The following is a 23781-nucleotide window of genomic DNA, read 5'->3' as shown; positions in this document are numbered from 1 at the left end:
CCCATTCTTCATTTTAGCTTTCAGAACAATGAAAGTTGAGAAGTCTTCTATGTCTACCGACTGTAAGGCTTTTTGGGTGCCATTTGGGATTTGACTATAAGAGCAGTTTGAGTGGGAACATTTATAGACGACATGAGGAATACCAACCCTAGTGATTTTATTAATGTAGTCAGTTACAGTACATCACTGAGCCTCTCATCCAGTTGGCACCTTTAATTTGAACAACAATCAAGGTTATACAGTACATTCAAATACAAGCATTTTAATAAATAAACTTCTTTCAATTTTGGCTCCTCTGTCCTTAGAAAATACCTGGCATTTGGAGAAATTCCTCTTCTAAAAAAACTAATTTGTTTGTTTGTGCAAGCAACAATTTATGACCTAGAGTGCCATCCAGATTATTAATAATCCAATCAAAATTACCAATCAAAATACAGACTATTTGAAAATTTTAGTGTGTGGACTTTTTAGATGATCCCATACTAAAGCAAAAGTTGAAAAATCAATCGAGAAACTGATTCGGCATCGATACTAATATTTTACAAAGGCATCGCTATTCTTTTTTGAATTGATTCTGAGCTTAGTTTTTAACAGCAGATGGCGCTCTAGGCTACCTTTTAACCGTGCACTCAAACACTCATGAGTAAGAGCCTCATGTAAGTTAGCTTTTACACAAGATTAATGTAGATAATGTGCACACTGTGAACACAAATTTTATTAAAGATTAGCTTAGGTTCAAGTAGTATTTGTAAGGAATTAGTTGCCATAGATATTTACATTAGATGTCGCCAACCCTGTTGTTGTCTATTGGAAGGAATGCATCAACAGAGCAGCCATTTTAGTACAGTGTAGCGCTCCTTTGAAATGAATGCCGGACCAAGGTGCAGCGGAGGACTGGCCATCCAGAGCTAGAAATATATATACATATATATCTATGATTAGGAGTTTTTCCTGTGGTCAGTATGCAAATAAATATATATTTTAAATTCCATCACTTTTCTACATCAAAGGATAAGTGACTGTACGGGCCGGACTATTGCAGACAAAGAACATGTGTTTGTGTGAATAAAAATGTATTATCCTCCCTCCCTGTTAAATTAGATCTAATCCATGTCCTGAAACACACCTCCTCTCCTGCTTTCACTTCTCATTATAATGGAGGTAGTGATTCGTTTGTGAATGAATCCCCGTTATGAATGACTCGTTCACTTAGCCGACAATAATACCAGTTTCGAGCACCGCAGCATCTTGTTATCATATTTAATTCATATTGTTTGATTTTTATTCAAGAAAACTAGCATAAGCCTAGTATTTAGTGCGAGTTGGTGCTACTTTGCCTTATGGTGAATGCCGTAAGTGACTGTATTAACATCAATAACGTTACTTGTTTAGCACAAAAGTTAACATACAAAAACCTAAAAAACGAAATCTTACCTATGAATTGTTCTGTCTTTGTGCTTTGTTTTCTTTGTTTTCTCGTTACTACACCCGTTCACAGTCCAGCATTTTCACATTGGAACCGTGTCTTGACTAGTGCGGTTGAATGACTTTTGTCGTGGGAGCACCGTACAACTGTACACTGTACAAATGTGGCGCTAATGACACATGCTCAGGGTCCGTATGCGATATCTAGTGTATATATCTATGATAAGTTGCAAGCAGAGTACTGCTATTTGTTAAGCATATAGTGTCAACTAAACTCAGAATCGATTTAATAGGGAATAGTGATAAGTTTTAAAAATCTCAGAAAGGATTTCTCAAAACATCACCATAGCTATATCCCATGTTTTAACCAATATTTGTACGTTACCTCTTTCCAATTACCAAAATTTGGCAAATGGAACACAATTTAGTTTATTCAAGGTTTACATTTTAACAATGCGTGTGTTCTCTGGTATTAAACCCAAGTTTGTTGCGCTACCATAATGCAATTCTCTATCAATTTAGATTTTTACGTAGATAAAGGTTCACAATGAATGCCGTGCCTTACTCTCAGTCGGGGCACTATTTTAGTGAACACTCCTGTGGGTCATATTTCAGGAAAGGGACAAAGAACCTGTATAGATTGGTGGACAGATCAGGTGATTGGTGCCACATTCCAGTTCTCAGACATGCATGTTACCCTATATGCAGGAGAAATTTCACCATTACTGCTTGCCGATCACTGCAAAGAGGGTCGTTTGTGTCCCCATGCTGGTTCTTCCTGTGGAAGCCAATGAATTAAAAGTCCTCAATGTTCTTAGAAGATACTCAGTGCTGTGTTTCTAGATCATGCCTGCGAGCCATGGTGGGAGAAAGAGCCCAATTGTACCCAGCAAACATACAATGATGAACATCCATAGGAAGATTCTGTCTATTACCATCGCAACATACTTCCAGTCTTCTTTTACCTGTGTGAAGACATAAGATGAATGTGGATTTTTATAGTACATGTAGCATAAGGTACCTAGAAAACAACAGTTTGAATTTGACTTGACATATCCTTGCTTCAAGGTTTAAAAACGAACTGAAAAGGCTGTAGGTCTGTGTTAAGTTTTATGGATCTACTGTACTGTGGGTATATAAAAATGTTTATATACATTTTTATTTTCATGTAAGGTAAGGGGTAGGCAAGTTTAGACCTGGAGAGTTAGTTGAGTAGTAATGCAGAGTTTATCTCCAATCAGCATAGCAATGTTAGGAAATTGCATGTTTCTGAATAACAGACCAAATAGATGGAGAAGAGAAGTGGTCCTAGGACAGAACCCTAAGTAGATTTTGCAGCTCGGGTACTGCACCTCTCCTAGACACCTTGAGAGGTAAGAGTTGAACCACTGTGTGTGTGGATCCCGAGATATTAGTAACACTCTTACTATCAATTGTTGAAAAGTCACTGGTTGGTGCAAGTGACTTTTCAATCAAACCTTGGATTACAACTCTGCTGGACTGCGGGTCTCCAGGACTGAACTTGCGTACCCCTGTGCTAGTAAATCTGAAAGAAACTTACGCTAAAATCAGCATCTTCGGCTCTCAGGTGGTCTGCAATATAGTGGACCCCTTCCAAAGCTTGAAGGACGCTGGGGGACAGAGGGAACCCTGGGTTGTCATAGGGTATCATGTTGTCAAGCCTCTTTGTAACATTAGATCTTCCACAGGGCTGCCTGGAAGCCACGCCCACCTCCAGTCTAGGGGACGGGCCAAATTTTTGTAGAGGAGGCGGAGTTAAGCCAAGAGGACATGGTGAGCCGGCTTGGAGCGAAAGTGAGATGGCTGAGGATAGTGTCCCTAGTTCTAAGTCCTTATAACTGAAGTGCCTACGGGACTCGTCCTCCCCAGAGTTCTGCCCTCTAAACCAGCTAGTAGATGTACTCAGGGTTGCATTTGCAGGTCCAAGCACCCGTGTTGTCATTCCTGGCACCTGTCGCTGCAGAAGCAAGAGTTTCTGTCTGCGACGGCTGTCCGGTGCTGGTCTGCGCATAAACAGCCAACGGGGGATCAGATCCAAGAAGACAGAATGAACCCAACAGGGCATCTTATGAGTGCTTGGTGACCGGTGATGGACGTTGAGCACAAAAACGGTGATAACGATGGACAAGGTGACGAAGATCATAGTGAAAAGCAGATATTCACCAATGAGTGGGATCACGAGCGAAGTGGATGGGATGATTTCTGTAATAAGCAGGAGGAAGACAGTGAGTGAGAGGAGGACTGAAATACACAGGGTGATCTTTTCACCACAGTCGGACGGAAGGTAGAAGACCAGTACAGTCAAGCAGGAGATGAGCAGGCAGGGGATGATGAGGTTGATGGTGTAGAAGAGCGGCAGACGGCGAATGATGAAGAAGTAGGTGATGTCTGGGTAGATCTCGTGGCAGCAGTCGTACTTCTTGGTGTTGTATGTGCCTACAGCATTGATAATGGCCCACTCTCCACTCTCCCAGTAATCTTTCAAGTCCACTGTGTTCTCGATGCGCTCTAGATCAATCTTGGCTTTGTCGTAAGTCCACGAACCGAATTTCATCTTGCAGTTCTGCTGGTCAAAGGGGAAGAAGGTGACATCGATGCTGCATGAGCTCTTGTAGATGGCAGGTGGAACCCAGCGCACTTTACCTGTGTGGAAGAGGTGGGCTTTGGTCATGTGGGTCACCGCAAACTCTCCATCTGCACTGAAGAGGACAGCAGCATTTATTTGGTCAGTTGCAATTTCAGACTTTTTACACATATTAATTACTATCTAACAAACCAATCAATCAATTGAGTACCTGATAAAAGTTACAATATCTTTTTCCATAATTGCAGCTACAAACACTGATATAATAGATACAGATGTGATGTACAAGTATTATTATTATGGTTCAAACAGCTTTACATGAGTTAAATTATGGCCATTTTATAAACTATTTGTTTTGTTATTTTACTAAAATGATATACATAAAAATAAATAACTGGAATGATAGTGAGTAAATAAACAAATAAATTTGTTATAACTTGTTTATTGTAGTATTTAAGTGTAGACTTTAGACTTTCTGATATTTTTATTTGACTAGACTTTTTTTCACACCGGACACACACACTTATACAGCTATTTTTATGGGGACTTCTCATAAACGTAATCATTTTTATACTGTACAAACTGTACATTCTGTTCCTCTACCCCTAAAACCCAACCCTCACAGGAAATAATCTGCATTCTTACATTTAATTTTTTTCAAGGGGACAAAAAATGTCCCCACAAAGTCAAAATTCACTGGTTTTGCTATACTTATTGGTACATTTGTATTATTATTATATAATTTTATTATCATATCATATTTTGACAGATCCAATAATTAAACAGTGTGTACAGTATATCAGGCCGTAAGGGAGGGGGGAAAGACCTGCTCCTCACTGACAAAAGTCCATAATATGTCCCATACATGAGTTCATTTGTCCTATTTTGACTGTTATGCCATCATAAATAGTGAAAATAACCAATCGAAGAAGGCTTTAAGACCAAGCGGAATCCTCTATTCGCTGTCATTTCGGTGTGACTTCAGCTAATCAGTTTTGGCCAATGTTAATGTTAACATATGTAAACAAAAACGGTGTGAGGCACCAGAAGCGGACCATATTAAGTTAATTTGAATATTATTTTGGCTATTGTAGTCTACAGAACAAACCATCATTGTACAATAACTTGCCTAATTACACTAAACGGCCTACTTAACCTAATTAACCTATTTAAGCCTTTAAATGTCACTTTAAGCTGTATAGAAGTGTCTTGAAAAATATCTAGTAAAATATTATGTACCATCATCATGGCAAAGATAAAATAAATCAATAAATCATTATTAGGGATTAGTTATTAAAACTATTATGATTCAAAATGTGTTGAAAAAAATCTCTCAGTTAAACAGAAATTGAGGAAAAATATAATAATTCTGACTTCAACTTCAATACTGCTTAAAATGTGACTAATTTAAATGTCATAATTAAAGAGAAAATGAGGCGTATAACTGCAAAAAGACCCTTTTTTTTTTTTTTGAGGAAAAAAAGAACCACCCATTTCACCAGGCTGGTAACAGGCCTCTACAGTAGTATATGAACTTCTGAAATCTAAACTGGTATGGTGCCTAAGCAGGTGCATTACTAAATTCAAACAGCAGATGGCAGTCTAAAGAAGTGTGTGAGTTAATTTCAGTTTAAAAACAACTCCAGTGGCATTGGATAACCTATAGTACACCTAATAGATCATGACCTGTGCTTCTGAGAGTTGACATACTACATTAAAAGAGTCTACACAGCATCACACATTTAACATCTCTCCCTCTGCCTTTTGTTGATGCTAAATGATGTTTAACTTTGATCAGGGGTGCCCAAACTTTTTCCTATAAAGATCCGAAAGCTAAATATTGAGAGCCATGGGCCGAAGATAAATATCTCAAGCTACTGTATATTACATTAAAGTTGCCATGGGTATTTCCTAATTTATTTCATAAGACTTAAACGTAAATAGAAAACATTACTTTAAATCATATTAACTAATGCAGTGTAACATTTAAAATGATAACTTACTGCAATAAAAACATAAACAATCACAATTATAACACAGTGGAGGTCAATGATGAATACACTAGTCAAGCAGAATCTGCCTTTACCTTGACTTGTCTTCTATGCGTCAGGTGACAGTAAGTACATTTAAACTAAATCTGATTAATTTACACCATTTAATTAAAACATTCCATTTCATTTACCTTTTAACAATATAAAAAACAAACAGGGTTAGATTAGATTTGAAATGACAACCACTAAACCATGGCCATCCTTCCTCCTCTCTTCTCAGATGGGATGGCGGGCCAAATTAAACGTTACTGTGGGCTAACTTTGGCCAGCGGGCCCTAGTTTGGGCATCCCTGGATAAGATTAACGGTTACTTACTTGTTGTACAAAACTATATCCGGAACCCAGATGAGTTCTGATGGAACCCTGATGGAAGTCACATTGTCGTAGTCTGAAGGCTTCCAGCGCAGTTTATAATCATTCCACTCCTGAATGAGAGGCCACAAAATGTAAGAAATTAAGATTAATTCATTGTAAAATGTAAAATCTTACATTATTTTAGTTTTAGCCAATTTGTAGTTAACACTTATTTACTGTGTGCTAGATTATATAATCAATTTTCTCCCTAAATTCCACATATTTCTTTCATTGCCACTCATACCTGTTTGAGCCAGACGTTTGTTGTCATCATCTGATTCTTTTCGTCCTGCGGAGGAGAAAAATAAGGAAGGACAGATAGTATCAGATGAGTCAGGATGCTGGGTTTGCTCCAGCAGAATGCTTTTGGTTCAGAAAGGTCACAAGAACCTTATAATTTTAATCTTCTGATGGACTTGAGAGACCAAGTACTCTAGTTTATCAAGATTTTAAGATTTAGGGCCCCGTAGAAAGTTAAAGTTAAAAGATCTATAAGAAATCATCTATAAGAAAAAAAAAAACTAAAATTTTGTTATTCATTATTTTAATCATACTTACAATGCACATCATGCTTACAATGTTTTTTAAAAAAACTTTTCACTAACACACTCCAAAACACTTACAATGTGCAGATTTAAACTACCATTTTTTTTTTTTTTAGGAAGTTTTGCTTTTGCTTATCAAATGTGTATTTTTTGATCCAACATAGAGCAAAGACAGTGACATTTTCAAATATTTTTGCTATTTAAAATAACGGCGTCATATTTAACTATGAATTTTATTTAATCCTGTGATTTCAAAGCTGAATCTTTAGCATTATTACTCCATTCACATGATTGTAAAAACTTTTGACCGGTAGTGTACTCGTAGTGTAGGCTAAAACTGTTTAATATATACAGTTAAAGTCAGAATTATTAGCCTCACTTTGATTTTTTCTTTTTCTTTTTTAAATATTTCCCAAATGATGTTTAACAGAGCAAGGAAATTTTCACAGTATGTCTGATAATATATTTTCTTCTGTAAAAAAAAAATTTCTTCTGAAAAAGAAAATATATTTTCTTTTTAATTTTTTAAAAAACATTTTAAGGTCAAAATTATTAGCCCTTTTAAGCTATATTTTTTTCGATAGTCTACAGAACAAAACATCGTTATAAAATAACTTGCCTAATTACCCTAACCTGCCTAGTTTACCTAGTTAAGCCTTTAAATGTCACTTTAAGCTGTATAGAAGTGTCTTGAAAAATATCTAGTAAAATATTATTTACTGTCATCATGGCAAAGATAAAATAAATCAGTTATTAGAAATGAGTTATTAATTAACTATTATGATTAGAAATATGTTAAAGAAATCTTCTCTCCATTAAACAGAAATTGGAGAAAAAAAATAAACAGGGGGGCTAATAATTCTGACTTCAACTGTATAAATGTATTTTTTACTTTTTATTCATCTTTATTTTAATATGAGACATATTGAAATATGACATATACTGTATAAGTATTAGTAGTTCAGTAACGCAGTAACAGTCATATAAATGAACTACCTGTACGTAAAATAATTCATACCAAATCAAATCATCATATTATAGTGATTACTGAAAGATTGTTTGATACTGAAGTCTGGACTAATGGCTTTGCATAAACCTGTCTTAACCATGAATTATAAGCTATGATTAAATATCAGACAACTATATTAATATTAATATTAATAGTAATTGTATTTAATGATATACCACTTTACATTCACACACATTTATTATACATAAGTAATCAAATAAAAAATATATAGTACCGTAAGTTTGTCTTAAACACCATTAAATATATAAAACTTTTCTTATATTATAATGCTTTTGTACACACACACACACACACATACACACATCTATTTTATGCACACTGTAAAAATGTGTTGCTATTTGACATTTTAAGATTCAATTACTGTTCAACTTAATTGAACTGACGCAAAACATCAAATTAAATCAAAACCATGAAACATGGTTAACTTTATTTAATATGGTAAATTATTATACTGCAGTCATGAATTTACATTTTTATTTTTCTACAGTATACAGATACACAGACACACAGTACCTTTAAGCCAATATACAAGTCTAGTATACTTATTAATCATATTCATGTTAAATGGCACAGTTAGGATTTGTCATGCTCGCATGTTGAAATCATGATACATTTCCAAGCAAGATGGTAGTAGCTTACCACATCAATCAGCTGGGCGATGGACAAACCGAACTTGACAATCACAACATCAGAGGTGTTTGGTACAGGCCTTGACCACTTGTTATAGCCATCAAATAACTTTTTAAAGAGTTCATCTTCAGCATGAGAGTGAGTTTTCTCACAACAAGAAACTGCAAGAGAAAAAACAAGAGAGAACATTTTATACAAGCTCAGTCAAAGAAAATGGTTCAAAAGAAAATCTATGTATACAATATTACATTTCATGATGAATACAAGTGTTTTTAATCTATTTATATTGCTATCATTTGGTAAAAGAAAATGTAAACACTTTAGCTTAGCGACCAATTCTGACTATTACTGTAGCTGCACTGTAAAAAAAACCCCTAATTTTACAGAAAATTTCTCTAAATTTTTTACAGTATTTTTTTTGTCATTTCAAATTAAATTCAAAGCTTAGTAAAATGAAAAACAATCTTTCTAAATTAACAGTTTGACTTTCATTTTAGGTACTTTATCATTAAAAACAAATTACTGACATTTTTGTTTTTATACAGGGAAATTACCGTATTATTTATACAGTATTTTTTCTGTTATTTTAAATTATATTCAAAAGTCCGTAAAAATTACAAACAATATTTGTAAATTAACAGCTTGACTGTTATTTTATGTACTATATAATTAATGACACATTCCAGCAATTTTCCTGTTTTATACAATACAATTGCCGTATTATTTACACAGTGTTTTTTCCAGTTTTTTTGAAGTACATTTAAAATTACTAAAAATTAAAGTAATAATTTGTAAATATTTGCTCTGTAAAAAAAATAAAAAATCTTAAAAAAAGGTCAAATGACTGGCAGCTACGGCTGCCAAACAAAAACCATAAAATTATGGTAAAATTTCTTTGCTGAAATAAAGTGCAAAAAATAATAAATCTACAGATATTTTCATTCAAATGTTTACAGAAAAACACTGTTATTTTACAGACTTTTCCCAGATTATTACGATCAAATCTTTTCAAGAAATAAAATAGATAAATTCCGCTCACATGCACCTGTTCCGGATCCCGCTGATTGCGAACACACAGTCGGAGGATCGTTATGAACTGATTACATGGACTTTAAAAGCAGCACAGACGGACGCACCAATTGCTAAGTCTTGTTATACTGATACTGTGAACATTATGATGCATTTCTCTTCTTTTGTCTTGCTTTGTTTGTTAATTGTTTATGTGGTTTGCTGCTGGGACTGACCATTTGGCTGTTATTTGACCATGACTCTGGATTCCCTGCATACATCTGTTTGCCCCTGTGTTGACTGTTGCTTGCCTGACCATCTCTGTGTAATAAACCTGCATTTGGATCTGCACTCCTTTGTCAGCATCCCCTTCACATTACAGTTCCATTTCATTTTAGATTTGTAACTGAATTATTCCATATATCTTAAACCTCTACATGTTTTATATAAATACTATTCAATAAAATGCAACAACTGTAATCTTAAAGTTGTGAGAATTTTAATCAGTTGTATCTCATTTGTTGGTTTTTCCAGACGTTTTTGATCCAAAATAAAACTGTTAAATTACGACCATGAGCATGTCTTGGCATTTTATTAAAGGTGTTTAATTGTTATGGTTGAGAGATAAAATTCTTTTAAATAACATTTTTTCTCTTGAAATTTTAGTGCAGTCACTTTATTGATGGTGTTCGATCATAATAATCTAGGAAAAGTTTGTGAAATAACAGTGTTTCTCTGTAAAACTCTTAGTGTGTAACTTTTTTTAAACGGATTTGATCGTAATAATCTGGGAAAAGTCTGTAAAATAACAGTGTTTTTCTGTAAACATTTTAATGAAAATATCTGTAGATTTATTATTTTTTGCACTTTATTTCAACAAAGAAATTTTACCATAATATAATGGTTTTTGTTTGGCAGCCGTAGCTGCCAGTCATTTGACCTTTTTTTTACGATATTTTTTTTACAGTGTGGTTAAGTGTGATTTTTCCAAGTAAGACATGTAAATGTATTTTTTAATCATAGACTAGTCCTGTAATTAATTTTTACATGTTTTGACGAAAAATGTTAGGTCAAATTGATGTTGTTTTGAAAATCCTAGCAATCTGAACAGACCTTTTATTCCCGGTTTCTTTGTGCACGTCCTGTCTTGTTGATATGATTATACGCATTACTTACGGAGACATAAACTGAACTGAACTTAAACACTACAAACTGAACTACACTGTTCCAATTTACTATCACCTTTTATGTGAAGCTGCTTAAAATCGCTCCAATTGGTCCATTGTTTTTATGTCGTTAAAAAAAGTGGAGACTTCCTACTGTTGTATCCACATTTTGTCTTAAAATTTTACTCAAGCGTATGTTTAAAGAAAACCACCAAATTACACCTACTGATCTATAATGAACTTCCAGCACACCATTATGTATTCGAAGCTCATTTTCACACGCTCAGCATTTTTAAAGTTTTCTAATAGATTTGTGTGTGGCGAAACAAATCATTAAGTGTGTGAGTTCACCAAGGCAAAGCTTAAATACTTAAATGAACTAATGGCACAGGGACTCTTAAAATTTATCTAGGGCTCACTGGTCGCACTATTTGCATATTAAATAACTAAAACCTATAGTAGTAACAGCACTTCATCAGGGGATTAACTCTCATTCATTTCTCTAATCATATATAATAACACGCATCGTCACGTCTCATCCGTCCACTGCCAGTAATGGATTTTCTCAAAAATGTTTCCAGGCAAATTCTTCACACGTTTAAACCTCAGTGATATCACATGAGAAAGATTGCTGTGTTTAAAAAAAAAATAGTGGTGAACAGTATCCGCAGAGTGCCTTAGGTGATTAAAACTCAAAAATAAGGATTTTCCAACCGGTTTTCACAAGGAAACATGACTATTTTACGTATTGTCAGAAAAGTGCATTTGCACAAATTCATTAAATTTCAATTTATTCATTCGATATGATTTTTAAAAGAAGGAATGCCCCCCAAACCCCACCGCTAACCTAAAATCTACAAATGAGGTTGTACAAATTTCAATTAGTCATTAAATAGGAAAGTTATTAACTGCTATGCATGTGTTGGAATTTTCAGGAGCTATGTTGAGTATGCATATCAGTTTAAAAAGCTAACATTGAGAAATTTACATTTAAGGCAACAAATTTGGCAAGTAACTTTTAACTATTTTTACCTCACCGTACACATTAGGCTCGTTTGAGATGGCCAAAATCTGCGTGATCACCGCAAGATACAGTACATGCCAGTTAGAAATGTGTCCGTGTTGCGTCCGCCTCGCTCTTATGTCATGCTGACATGTGCCAAAAAACTCTCGAGACGGCGAGGGGGGTACCTCGGATTGAGCATTCGGCTGCAGTTGCTCTCCAAAGACTGCGCTCACCAAAAGCATGATGGGAAACGACTGGCTGACTGACATACTATACTTTATTCTTTGTACGCTTTCTTGGATACCTTTTTTGTATTTTCGTTGATAATTAAAAAAAAAATGTATAAAGAGCATTACATATGTTTATTTATTTAGATTTACACACAAACAAAAACAAAACACCTTTGTATAATATAATAAGCATGTCAATATAATTAGCCCCTTAAGAATTTCTTCATGTTTACAGAACAAATCACTGTTGTCCAATGGCTTCCCTCATTTTTCTTTAACATAATTAATCTATTGTTAATTATTGTGTCAGGCACTTTAGCCTGAATACTACCATCTTGCAAAAAACGAGTAAAATATGATGTAAATTAAATAATATAATATTGTCGTCATGGCAAAGACTAGACAAATTAGTTAGTAGAAATAAGTTAGTAAAAATAAAACTGTACAAAATCTGTTAAACAACACTTTTACATATTTGATGCAATACCATATTTTCTTTAAACTTCACAAGAGGGTTAATATTTTTAACTTTTTAGGGCTAATATTAATATATATATATATATATATATATATATATATATATATATATATATATATATATATATATATATATATATATATATATATATATATATATATATATATATTTTTTTTTTTTAAATATATATTTGGGCTTCAGTTGTATTTCCCATTATACAGTACCTTCTAATGCTCTCTATAGAAAGTCTGAAATGACTATAGAAATGAACCACTTGTTCGATAAAATGCCAAATTCTAGGGACATTCCTGGCAAAACAAAAAACAAAAACAAACAACAAACATTTGCCATGACTTTAGCATCTTGCTATAGCTACTTAATTTAGAATATAGCCAAATTAGATTTCCTGAAATCTTTCTTGCTCTATAAGCTGTTTATTTTGTTATTCTTTTAACATTTACCATTGTTGATTAAACAGATTTATATTTTAAATACACCATTTTAAGTATGAGCTGTTCATCTTCTGTGATTCTGACCATCTTTTTGTAAAAAAACAGTGTTATTTCAATTGCATCCACTCCCACATTATAAAATACTATAGTAATTTATAGGAATACTAGTGTTTTTGAACCATATTATAAAAATAGCCTATTTAAATTCTATAGTTGCTCTGGTATCACAACAACTATAAACATAACCCAATGCTGAAAAAAAACATGTTCAAAAACACTATAACATAACAACTATAAATTACCATAGTATTTTTCATGAGGTCATTCATCCGTGAGAAAAAAGGCGAACGCGATCTCCACCACTGGTGACATTTCCAGGCGGCAAAATAGCGAGATTTGTGAAGTGTTCGACTTCTGATGTATTTTTTGAGCCCTCCTCTTACTGCAGCCGCCTGCTCTCGTCTACATTGCAGTCAAGGCGAGCCGCACCTCAAACAAGACCATTGATGCATCCGCCATCTTGGAACAGACAGCGTTTGAGTTAACATTTTTGTTAAATGCCACAGCATTGGTTGTAAAATCACAAAATTTAAATTCCAAAGTTAATGGGATGGATACACTTTAACAGGATATGACTTCTGTCTGCATTTCTAATTTCAGGCTTTTATAAATGACAATGCTAGCTAGCTAAAGCCTCCTTGTAATATGCGTATTAATAGATATTTTTGTGTGCGTAATAGTTGCAGATGCAAAGCAGTTAATAGGAACAGCATTAATATTTATGTTTATCTACACTGTAAAAAATCTTAATTTTTTTCCAGCAGTCGACGGGCGTAAAAAAAAAGAAGGTAAAATAACAGCTGTAAAATTTACTGTAAAAAGACAGACGTTAAATTACAGAAATTTATCAGAAATTTAAATTTAATGAAATTTCTGTAATTTAACGTCCGCTATTTTATGGTAAATTACTTTAAATTAACATCTGTTATTTTATGGTAAGTTTCTGTAATTTAACATCTGTTATTTTATGGTAAATTTCTGTAATTTAACGTCCGTTATTTTATTGTAAATTTCTGTAATTTAACATACGTTATTTTATGGTAAATTTCTTTAATTTAATGTCCATCATTTTATGGTAAATTTCTGTAATTTAACAACCATTATTTAATGTTTTTTCCGGCACCCCAGCTGCCAGAAAGAAAAGTAAAATAACGGAATTTGTTTACAGTGTATGACTCTAGTTTTAAAAATTCCAAACGAAGAACACAAGTCAACACACAGACACTTCATTCCTGATTTAATAAATTAGATTATAATTTAAAATTTTAAAATGACTGAACGTCAATGATTGAATTTGAAATATCACACTGTCAGAAAATTTTTTTGTCTTATTTTGACAAATCTTTCAAATCGTTTTTTTTTTTTTTAACCAACATACACTTCAATGTACAATAATATCAGAATGGATTTCAAAAGAAATTGCATGCATACAAAATTCACCCATTTGTCATGAACCTTAGTACAATCTAGACCACGCTGGAAAACAATGGACAGTGCAGCATTAGAAGAAGCGATCAAAATGGGACAGACTTTGTCATGCTGCAGGAAAATTCTATATACTGTACAGTGCTCAGCATATGCAATTGCACCCCCACATTTAAATAATATCTTCTATAGGAGTTAGTACTAAATCCAAATCTGGAGCAAATCTAATATAATAACTTACAATAACAGTCAAAAAATAAGTAGACCCAATTTTATATGTTAAGGAAAAATATTTTTTAAAAGTTCAAAAAAGAAGAAAAATCAAGAAAATGAAACAATTTATAATTTTTGTTTTGTAATTTTGTAGTTTTTTTTTTTTGTCTTTTTTGTTTTTGCAATATTTCACTTGAGTTTAAATGTATTATCTTTCTATTTCTAAAGATGTTTGATGACAAAAATATTATTTTAATAAACATATACTACCAGTCAAAAGTTTGGGGTCAGTATGATTTTTAAATATTTTAAAATAAGCTTCTCCTGCTCACCAAGGCTGCTTTCATTTAATCAAAAATACAGAACAAATTGTTAAATTGTGAAATGTTATTGCACTATAAACTAACTGTTCAAAGGTAGCTTATAACTTAATTTAATCATTTATTCCAGTGATTTTAAAGATTAATATTTAGCTTCCTTACTCCAGTCCTCAGAGTCACATGATCCTTCAGCAATCACTGTAATATTAATAATAATAATTATTATTACTAATGGTAATAGTAATAAAAGCAATAATGACTGGAGTAATAATTTCATTTGAAACTACATACAATAAGGAATAAATAAATATTTAAAAATGTAAAAAAAAATTTTTACAATTAATAAATGTCGTCTTGATGAACAGAATACTTTTATTTAAATTCATTCATTCATTCATTTTCTTTTCGGCTTAGTCCCTTTATAAATCTGGGGTCGCCACAGCAGAATGAACCGCAAACTTATCTATGTTAACTTAAATATGTTTTTACACAGCTGATGCCCTTCCAGCTGCAACCCATAACTGGGAAACACTCATACACTCTCATTCACACACATAAACTACGGACAATTTTAGCTACCCAATTCATCTGAACCGCATGCCTTTGGGCTGTGGGGGTAACCGGAGCACCCGGAGGAAACCCACACGAAACACGGGGAGAACATGCAAACTCCATACAGCAATGCCAACTGACCCAGCCGAGGCACAAACCAGCGACTTTCTTGCTGTGAGGCGACCACACTACCTTCTATCTAATTATTAAATAAAATAAATAATAAAAATAAACCTGACCCCATATTTTTGACCGATAGTGTATATTTAATAAGTCTGTTTGTTAAAATGCACCAAATATATTACCTGTATTTACTGAGAAATTAATGAACATATTCATTTTCAAAATGGGGTGTGCTAGTTATTACTCAGCACTGTACAGTAGTCAACATTTGAAGTGGTTTATCAAAGTTGTCCTAAAACTATTGAACAACACCCATTCTTGCCTTAGGACAATTTTGAAATCCTTTTTTTGATCCACTTCAATTGTTGACTACTGTATATGTATAAAAAGGGTGAGGTTAAAGTGGAAAAAAAGTTCTTTGTTTAGTTTTTTTTCACTACCGTGCTTCTCACATTTACATGTACATTTTAAATGTATGCAAAAAAAGACTGACTAACTGAATAACTAACGGCTGGTAAATGCAAACATCAACAGTAAAACGTTCCAGTGCTGCCTAATATTGCTGAATGGCTCAAAAACTAAAATAAATAAATTCATCATACTCTATTTAAGTTACCTCAGACCTATCCACATAGCATCCCAGACACACACAAACACCTGATCTCCATGAAGCCAGCAGTTTAATGATATTGTACAGTATGTGGACCAGAGTGGCTATACAGCAACTAAATAATGATTGATTCTCCAGTTTTTTTTTTGCCCTGGTGTCCTGAAATCCCTGCAACATTTGGCTGACACCTGTGCAGGACAGACCCTTGACACCATTAAGCCAGTGGTCTCATCTCTGAGCTGACGGGACATTAGCACTGAACCCAGAGGACAGGGTTTGCACCTAGCATGTGTCAGCCTGGCTATTTAAGTGCTGTATAGCGTGGCTGGGAAAGTGATCTCCCGCGGGTCCTGCTGGCACAATGAGTCACACTCTGGGCCAGTGACAACATGCCATTAACAAGTCAGATTTAGGGTCTGCACCACAGGGCATTAGCACAGTGGGACATGATATGAAACGCAAGCACTGTCAGCGAATGCAGTCTGCAGACGGGCAGACAAATATTTTCTCACCTCTGGCACATTTCTTGCTTTTTATAAGCATATTGTGGCCAGGACATGCGGTCCAAAGCTATTATTACTCAGAGGCTGGCTGGGAATGGTGTATTTTTAGAAGAAAACACCCCATCTGAGGCATATAACTCAAATAATGAATTCATAGATTATTGTAAAAGATTGAAATTTAGGCGTCACAGTGGTGCAGTGGGTAGCACGATCGCCTCACAGCAAGAAGGTCGCTGCTTTGAGCCTTGGCTGGGTCAGTTAGCATTTCTGTGTGGAGTTTGCATGTTCTCCCCGTGTTTGTGTGTGTTTCCTCCGGGTGCTCCCGTTTCCCTTACAGTTTAAAGACATGCGGTATAGGTAAACTGGGTTATAAGCTGTATGGGTGTTTCCCATTTATGGGTTGCATCCGCTGTGTAAAACATATGCTGGATAAATTGGTGGTTCATTCCGCTGTGGCGACCCCAGATTAACCCTCTACAGCATAGCGTTGCCCTCAGGCAACAGAAAGTTTTCTTAAGGCTTGTGCAAAGCACAGATTTCTTAAGAGCAAAATTCAACAGAAACAAAAAAATATATAAAATTTAGATGAAATTTTGTAATTTATATATATTTTTTTCAATATTTCACATTAATTTAAAATGTATTATCTTCCATTTCAAAAGATGTTTGATGTATAAAATATTATTTTACTAAATATATCAGTTTAATAAATCTGTTTTGTTCAAATGCACCAAAACATGACCTATATTCACTGTGAAATGGATAAAAATATTCATTTTCAAAATAGGGTGTACTCAGTTATGCTGAGCACTGTATATGTTTTATGTGTTCTTCCCTATTTCCTCAATGATTCTGTTACAATTTGAAAAAGATTAGTAAATTATTATTTCTCTCTGATCACTGACTCACAATATTTATATATAATATGTGAAAAATTTCCGCTGTGAATTTGTACCATTGTTGCATAACGTTGCCTTAAGGCAACAAAAAATATTTTGGGGCAGGGGTGGGGGGTAACACCAAAAACAACTTTTAACAATGAAATGTTCCCAAAAGAACCCGAAAATCATGTGGAATCATTTTTGTTATGTACCATTAAAATATGTGCAGTAGAGGGTTAATAAAGGGACTAAGGCGATAAGAAAATGAATCAATGAATGAGATTGAAATTTAAATGAAATTATTAACCGATCAGCGAATTGATCAAATTGTATAATAATATTTAACTAAATTATATTTTAAATTCATTCATTTTCCTTCGCTTAGTCCCTTTATTCACCAGGGGTCACCACAGCGGAATGAACCGCCAACTTATCCAGCATATGCCCTTCCAGCTGCAACTCAGTACTGGAAAACATCCATACACACTTATTTACACACTACGGAAATTTAGTTTGTTCAATTCCCCTATAGCTCATGTCTTTGGACTGTGGGGACAACCAGAGCACCCGGAGGAAACCCACACGAGCATGAGGAGAACATGCAAACCCCACACAGAAATGCCAACTGGCCCAGCCAGGACTCAAACCAGCAACCTTCATGCTGTGAGGTGACAGTGCTAACCACTGAGTCACTAGGTCGCCCCGCTAAACAAATTGTAAAATTAAAAAGTAAATTTAGACTAGTAAAATCTATCAATAAATGGTCAAATGTGTAGGTGTTTTAGGATCAAAATCTCCACATCATTCATTTATTCATTTCTAGTTTACTTCTAACAGTAATAAAATGTGAAAAGTTAGTTTTCCTTTTTCTTTAATTGTGATTATATGTAGGTGTTTTCTTATAGCCATTTCTCTTTTATAGTAGTAGTATAAGAGTATAGTATAACAGAGCATAATAGGTTGTAATAGTAGTAATATTAAAAACATTAATAAAAAAAATAATATGGTACCACTTTATATTAAGTAACCTTAATAACTATGCACTTACATTTAAATTAGTCACTTGGTACAAGGCACTTGTTATGCGCATATACAGTTGAAGTCAGAATTATTAGCCCCCCTGTTTATTTTTTGCCCAGTTTCTGTTTAACAAAGAGAATATTTTGTCAACACATTTCTTAACATAATAGTTTTAATAACTCATTTGTAATAACTGATTTATTTTCTCTTTGCCATGATGACAGTAAATAATATTTGACAAGATATTTTTCAAGACACTTCTATGCAGCTTAAAGTGACTTTTAAAGGCTTAACTAGGTTAACTAGGCAGGTTAGGGTAATTAGGCAAGTTATTGTACAACAATGGTTTGTTCTGTAGACTATAGTACATAGTACATGCCTTTGGACTTGTGGGGGAAACCGGAGCACCCGGAGGAAACGCACACGAACACAGGGAGAACATGAAAACTCCACACAGAAATGCCAACTGAACCAGTCGAGACTCAAACCAGCGACCTTCTTGCTGTGAGGCGATCAAGCTACCCACTGTGCCACCGTGACACCCTTTCGCAATATATATCGTAAAATAAAAATATATCGCAATGTTAGATTTTTCCAATATCGTGCAGCCCTACCCGTATCCCACCTAAGTGTACAACATGTGTTCTGCAATATAATATGAACACATTAAGTTCATTGAAGCCTGCTTATATTTTAAGTAGCTTTTTAGATATTTTTAAGTAGTTTTAAGGTCACTTATAATAAAGATAGACCCATAATGTTAAATTGAATGATTAACATAAACAAAACTTAGACCTTAAAGAGACATTTCTCCTTTATATGTCTTCTTTACTTACTTACTCCCAGGGCCATTTATATCGAAGTTAATATTTAGATGCACCATGTTGGTGTTTCGTAACATCTCATTTTTACGAGGTGGGTTGTTAGCCCAACAGTCAACCCCTAACCTGGAGGACCAATTCTTAGCTTACCCAATTCACTTACTATATAGCGCATGTCTTTGGACTTGTGGGGAACATACAAACTAAACACAAAAATGCCAACTGACCCAGCTGATGCTCGAAACAGTGACCTTCTTGCTGTGAGGCAACAGCGCTACCCACTGCACCACCATATGTCTTCTTATACTATGTAAAAGTCCATTAGTTGTATAGCCTTGTAGTTTAGAGTAGTTCAGCCTCTCAAACTGCATCTGTTGTCTGAAAGCAGCAGAGCGGGTGCACGGGTTACACTTTTACAGGCTGTATCAAAGCTCAGACCTGAAACTGGACCTGCTTCTTCAGGTCTCCTCATTCAACTCTCGATCTTAAGTAGATTGGATGCAAACAGCAGCACTAGAGTAAAGGAGCAGATGCGCAGCTGAAAATCACTGCGATGTTCATTCATCGTGAGTCCAGTGCTGCTGACAGCAAGCGGCCACACAAATAAAGAGATGCTCGTGGTGAAGTGAAGAGATGTAAACGCAGAGTGATGAGCAAAGCCCAATAAATCTGCTTTGATTTAAGCGCCAGTTTGGCAAGAGAGGACATTTCATTTTACTGCCAATCGTGCGTGCCATTCTAATCACTGGATGTGGATGTGAAAGCCAATCAGACTGTACTGTACCCCTGAATCTCACTCTGCATGGTGATTTGGTGGTCTAAGCTGATTTAAGACGCTCTTTCTAGAAGTTTGTTTGTTTGTTTGTTTGCTGTGATGCCATATAAGCCTATCAGTGGTTCTTCGGAGAACCTTTCAGTGAACAGTTCTTAAAAGATCAAATGTTTATATTATTTATTGATTTTTCACGTGTTTATCCAAAGTGAAGTGATAAAGAGGAACATTTGTGAAGAATATTTTTAAATCCAAAAAACCACAGTAAAAAAACTTTTTTAAAAGGTACAATCACGATGAATTAAAGGTTCTTCATGGATCCATCGATGCAAATAAAGATGACTTTTTTTTGTAAGCTGGTCTCTCAGTCTGAACCAGCTAAAAACCAGAGCTTTTAAATTCCAGAAGGTGACTGACGGTGAATCAAATTGATAAAGCTGAAACTTTGTATCATAAAAATAAAGTTTCCAAAATTAGGATGTTAGTAGTGATACCAAAAAAGAAAAAAATGTTGGTTCCACAAATAACATTTTTTAAAAGAACAAATAAAGACATTACTATTAATATTGTTCTGTTTTTTTCACTATTAATTAAGTCTTGTGAAATGGAAAGCTTATATTGTTGTTAAAGTAAATGAAAGAATGCTTATGCTATTAGGTTGGATTTTGTGTTTCAAGGTGGCTACAAGCTTACAAACCTACTGTATATATATATATATATATATATATATATATATATATATATATATATATATATATATATATATATACTGTATATTAAACCATATATGGTATATACATAAACATAACAACATAATGAGACCTGATATTATGAGCTATATATATATATATATATATATATATATATATATATATATATATATATATATATATATATGTATATAGCTGATTATATCGGGTCATTATGTTGTTATGTTTATGCATGAATGTGTATGTATTTATTTATTTATGACTGACCGACTACAGTGCATGATGCATATTGCCAGCTACTGTACCTCACTTCTACTGTAAATAATTTTTTAAACCACTGTTAAAAATAAGTTGTTTATTGATGGTTCTATGAAGAACTTACAAAGTCCATGGAACATTTTTTATTCAACTAAAGTCATTTTATATATGAAGAACCTTTTACTAAAGTTTCTTTGAAGAGCCAGACAATGTTCTGCTATGGCAAAACTTTAAAAACAAAAATCGCCCTTTATTTTCAATGTTGGCTATTTGTGGAGGGAAAAAGTGATTTAATTAGTGATGATATTGAAGTGATGAAATTAGAGGAGAAACTTACTTGACTCACATAGGATAGTACAGAGAAGAGTAATTCTCAGGAAGACCAGCTGATTCTTAAAGCTTGCCATTATACAGCCATACACTTTTAAACCATTTCTATTTTCAGCTGGATTCCACGCTCGTTTCCGTATAATTCGGCTGTTTTCATGGCTTCTGTTTTTCCCGTTGTTCACATGCACCTGCTGGTTGTAATATTTAAGGTGAGATGTTCTTTTCAAGTGTTTTTCGTAAAGATGTTTTAATTAAGTTGCATAAATCCAGTGTTTATCCATTCTTATTATCCCAACTCGGAAGTTCCGTCCAAAAAAAGAGGGAAAAGCCACGCTGAGAATCTTTAGTTTGGCGCACCTGTTCAGCTGTAAATCAAAAACACAGATTCCGTGCTGCAAAAGTATTATTTATTTCCACGTCCATCCAAAAATAATTATTGCTATAGAAGCAGATATTTTCCAAAGTGACTCCATTCATGTCAGAAAGTGCAGGTCTGCACTCCTGACCGGGCTCCTGCTATTTTCAGGGTTTACTCCAGACTGAGCATCTTTCTCTCCCTCTCTCTGTCCGCCTCTACACTTTCATGTCAGGCAGACGGAGAGGGAGGAGGGGTCTATCACAGCATTTCAATTAGGCCGAATTCAATTAGCAACCCATCTAAACGCGTTTTTTTTTCTTGTTAGAAAAACAACATAACTCAGACTACATCAGAAATACTGACCAAAATAAATAAATAAAAATAAATAAATACTTAAAATCTGTACAACCACTTTTAGCATTTAAACGATTTGCTATTGCAGCTGGAAACCGCTAGAGGTCAGGATAGCTGAATGAACGCTGAAGGGAAACAAGAGCTCAGCTCAACAGCTGAATGTGACAAACTCCGGGTGACTTTCCATTCATAACAATAATTCAGTTAAATACATGGCTTATGTAAACATACAGCGCCAAAAGCCTGAAGGCCTGTATATGTCTGAGAACGTGAAAAAGAGTCGAATTTCTACAATTGGCTAATATGCAAGGTAACAATAAGCGTATATTTGTATTTGCCATAGCCTTATCAATTTTTTAAACACGTTTTTGTTTTTTTATAAAAAAAAAGTGAAAGCATGGATTTTAATGCATGGAAAACTATGGGTATTTATTCATTCATTCATTCATTCATTTTCTTTTCAGCTTAGTCCCTTTATTAATCTGGGGTAACCACAGCGGAATGAACCGCCAACTTATCCAGCACATGTTTTACTCAGCGGATGCCTTTCCAGCTGCAACCCATCACTGGAAAACACTCATACACTCTCATTCACACACATACACTACAGACAATTTTAGCTACCCAATTCACCTGAACCGAATGTCTTTGGACTGCGAGGGAAACTAAAGCACCCAGAGAAAATCCACGCGAATGCGGGGAGAACATGCAAACTCCAAACAGAAACGCCAACTGACCCAGCCAAGGCTCGAACCAACGACAGCACTATTAAAGTCATTTTCGTAGTAGGCCTACATATAATACATATAATTAATTATTTCCCTTCATGTTTGTTTTCAGCTTTATTTATAAATATGATAAAAGTGATTTTGATATGATTTTACAAAAATGATACAAATATAAGCAGCTTATATTCAGTTCATTGTTGTACATTCATAGCAGTTTAGGGTTTCCACACCTTATTTTCATTGACTTTAAGGTTTGTGTTAACTGGATTTTATCCTTAATCAATGTACAGAGTTTACAATCACACAGAACAATTTCTAGCTGAGGAATAATCTTTATTGACTACAACTCCCTCATAATTAACAGGTTTTCAAGTAAGCTGTGAGAACCCACATATTTCCTACATTGTCCAAAAATATCTTCAGCTTCTCACAAGAGTAAAGGCTATTCATTCAAATCTGAACAGATTTGAATAAGCTTACACACACTGCATGCCAATAATGATTGTTGTTATACATACTGTACATGTGCTACTGTTTTTTGTTGTCTGCCACTTTAAATGCTTGAGGTCTTTAAAATCTCTGATTAGCTGCCAATGTTTATACAGTTCGTCAACTGAAAAAATACCCTCTCAAAAATTTACCATGGTTTTATTATATTAAAAAGGAATTGATTAGCATTTGGACACACATTTGATAACCACAACTGTACAACAAATAGGATGGTGTAGCAAAACCATTGTTAATTTGTGATTTCCATGGTTCA

General features: G+C 34.3%; 1 protein-coding gene across 2 annotated transcripts; it reads right to left on the bottom strand.

Annotated features, from left to right (window-relative positions):
- Positions 1-151: 151 nt before the first annotated feature.
- chrna2b (cholinergic receptor, nicotinic, alpha 2b (neuronal)) lies at positions 152-22646 on the bottom strand. 2 transcript variants are annotated; one of them, XM_056445266.1, is made up of 6 exons: positions 21586-22646; positions 8650-8801; positions 6680-6724; positions 6397-6506; positions 2987-4145; positions 152-2390 (listed from the first exon to the last, which is right to left on the bottom strand). In XM_056445266.1, exons 1-6 carry the CDS (start codon positions 21653-21655, stop codon positions 2265-2267), a joined length of 1662 nt encoding a protein of 553 aa, XP_056301241.1. In that variant the 5' UTR covers positions 21656-22646; the 3' UTR covers positions 152-2264. The 2 variants fall into 2 exon arrangements, with proteins under 2 accessions (XP_056301241.1, XP_056301242.1); XM_056445267.1 differs by having other exon boundaries at positions 21595-22646.
- Positions 22647-23781: the final 1135 nt, after the last annotated feature.

This window comes from Danio aesculapii, chromosome 20, assembly GCF_903798145.1.
Source record: "Danio aesculapii chromosome 20, fDanAes4.1, whole genome shotgun sequence".
NCBI lineage: Eukaryota > Metazoa > Chordata > Actinopteri > Cypriniformes > Danionidae > Danio > Danio aesculapii.
The sequence above is the reverse complement of the archived record's forward strand: the minus strand, read 5'-3'. Positions and strand labels throughout refer to the sequence as shown.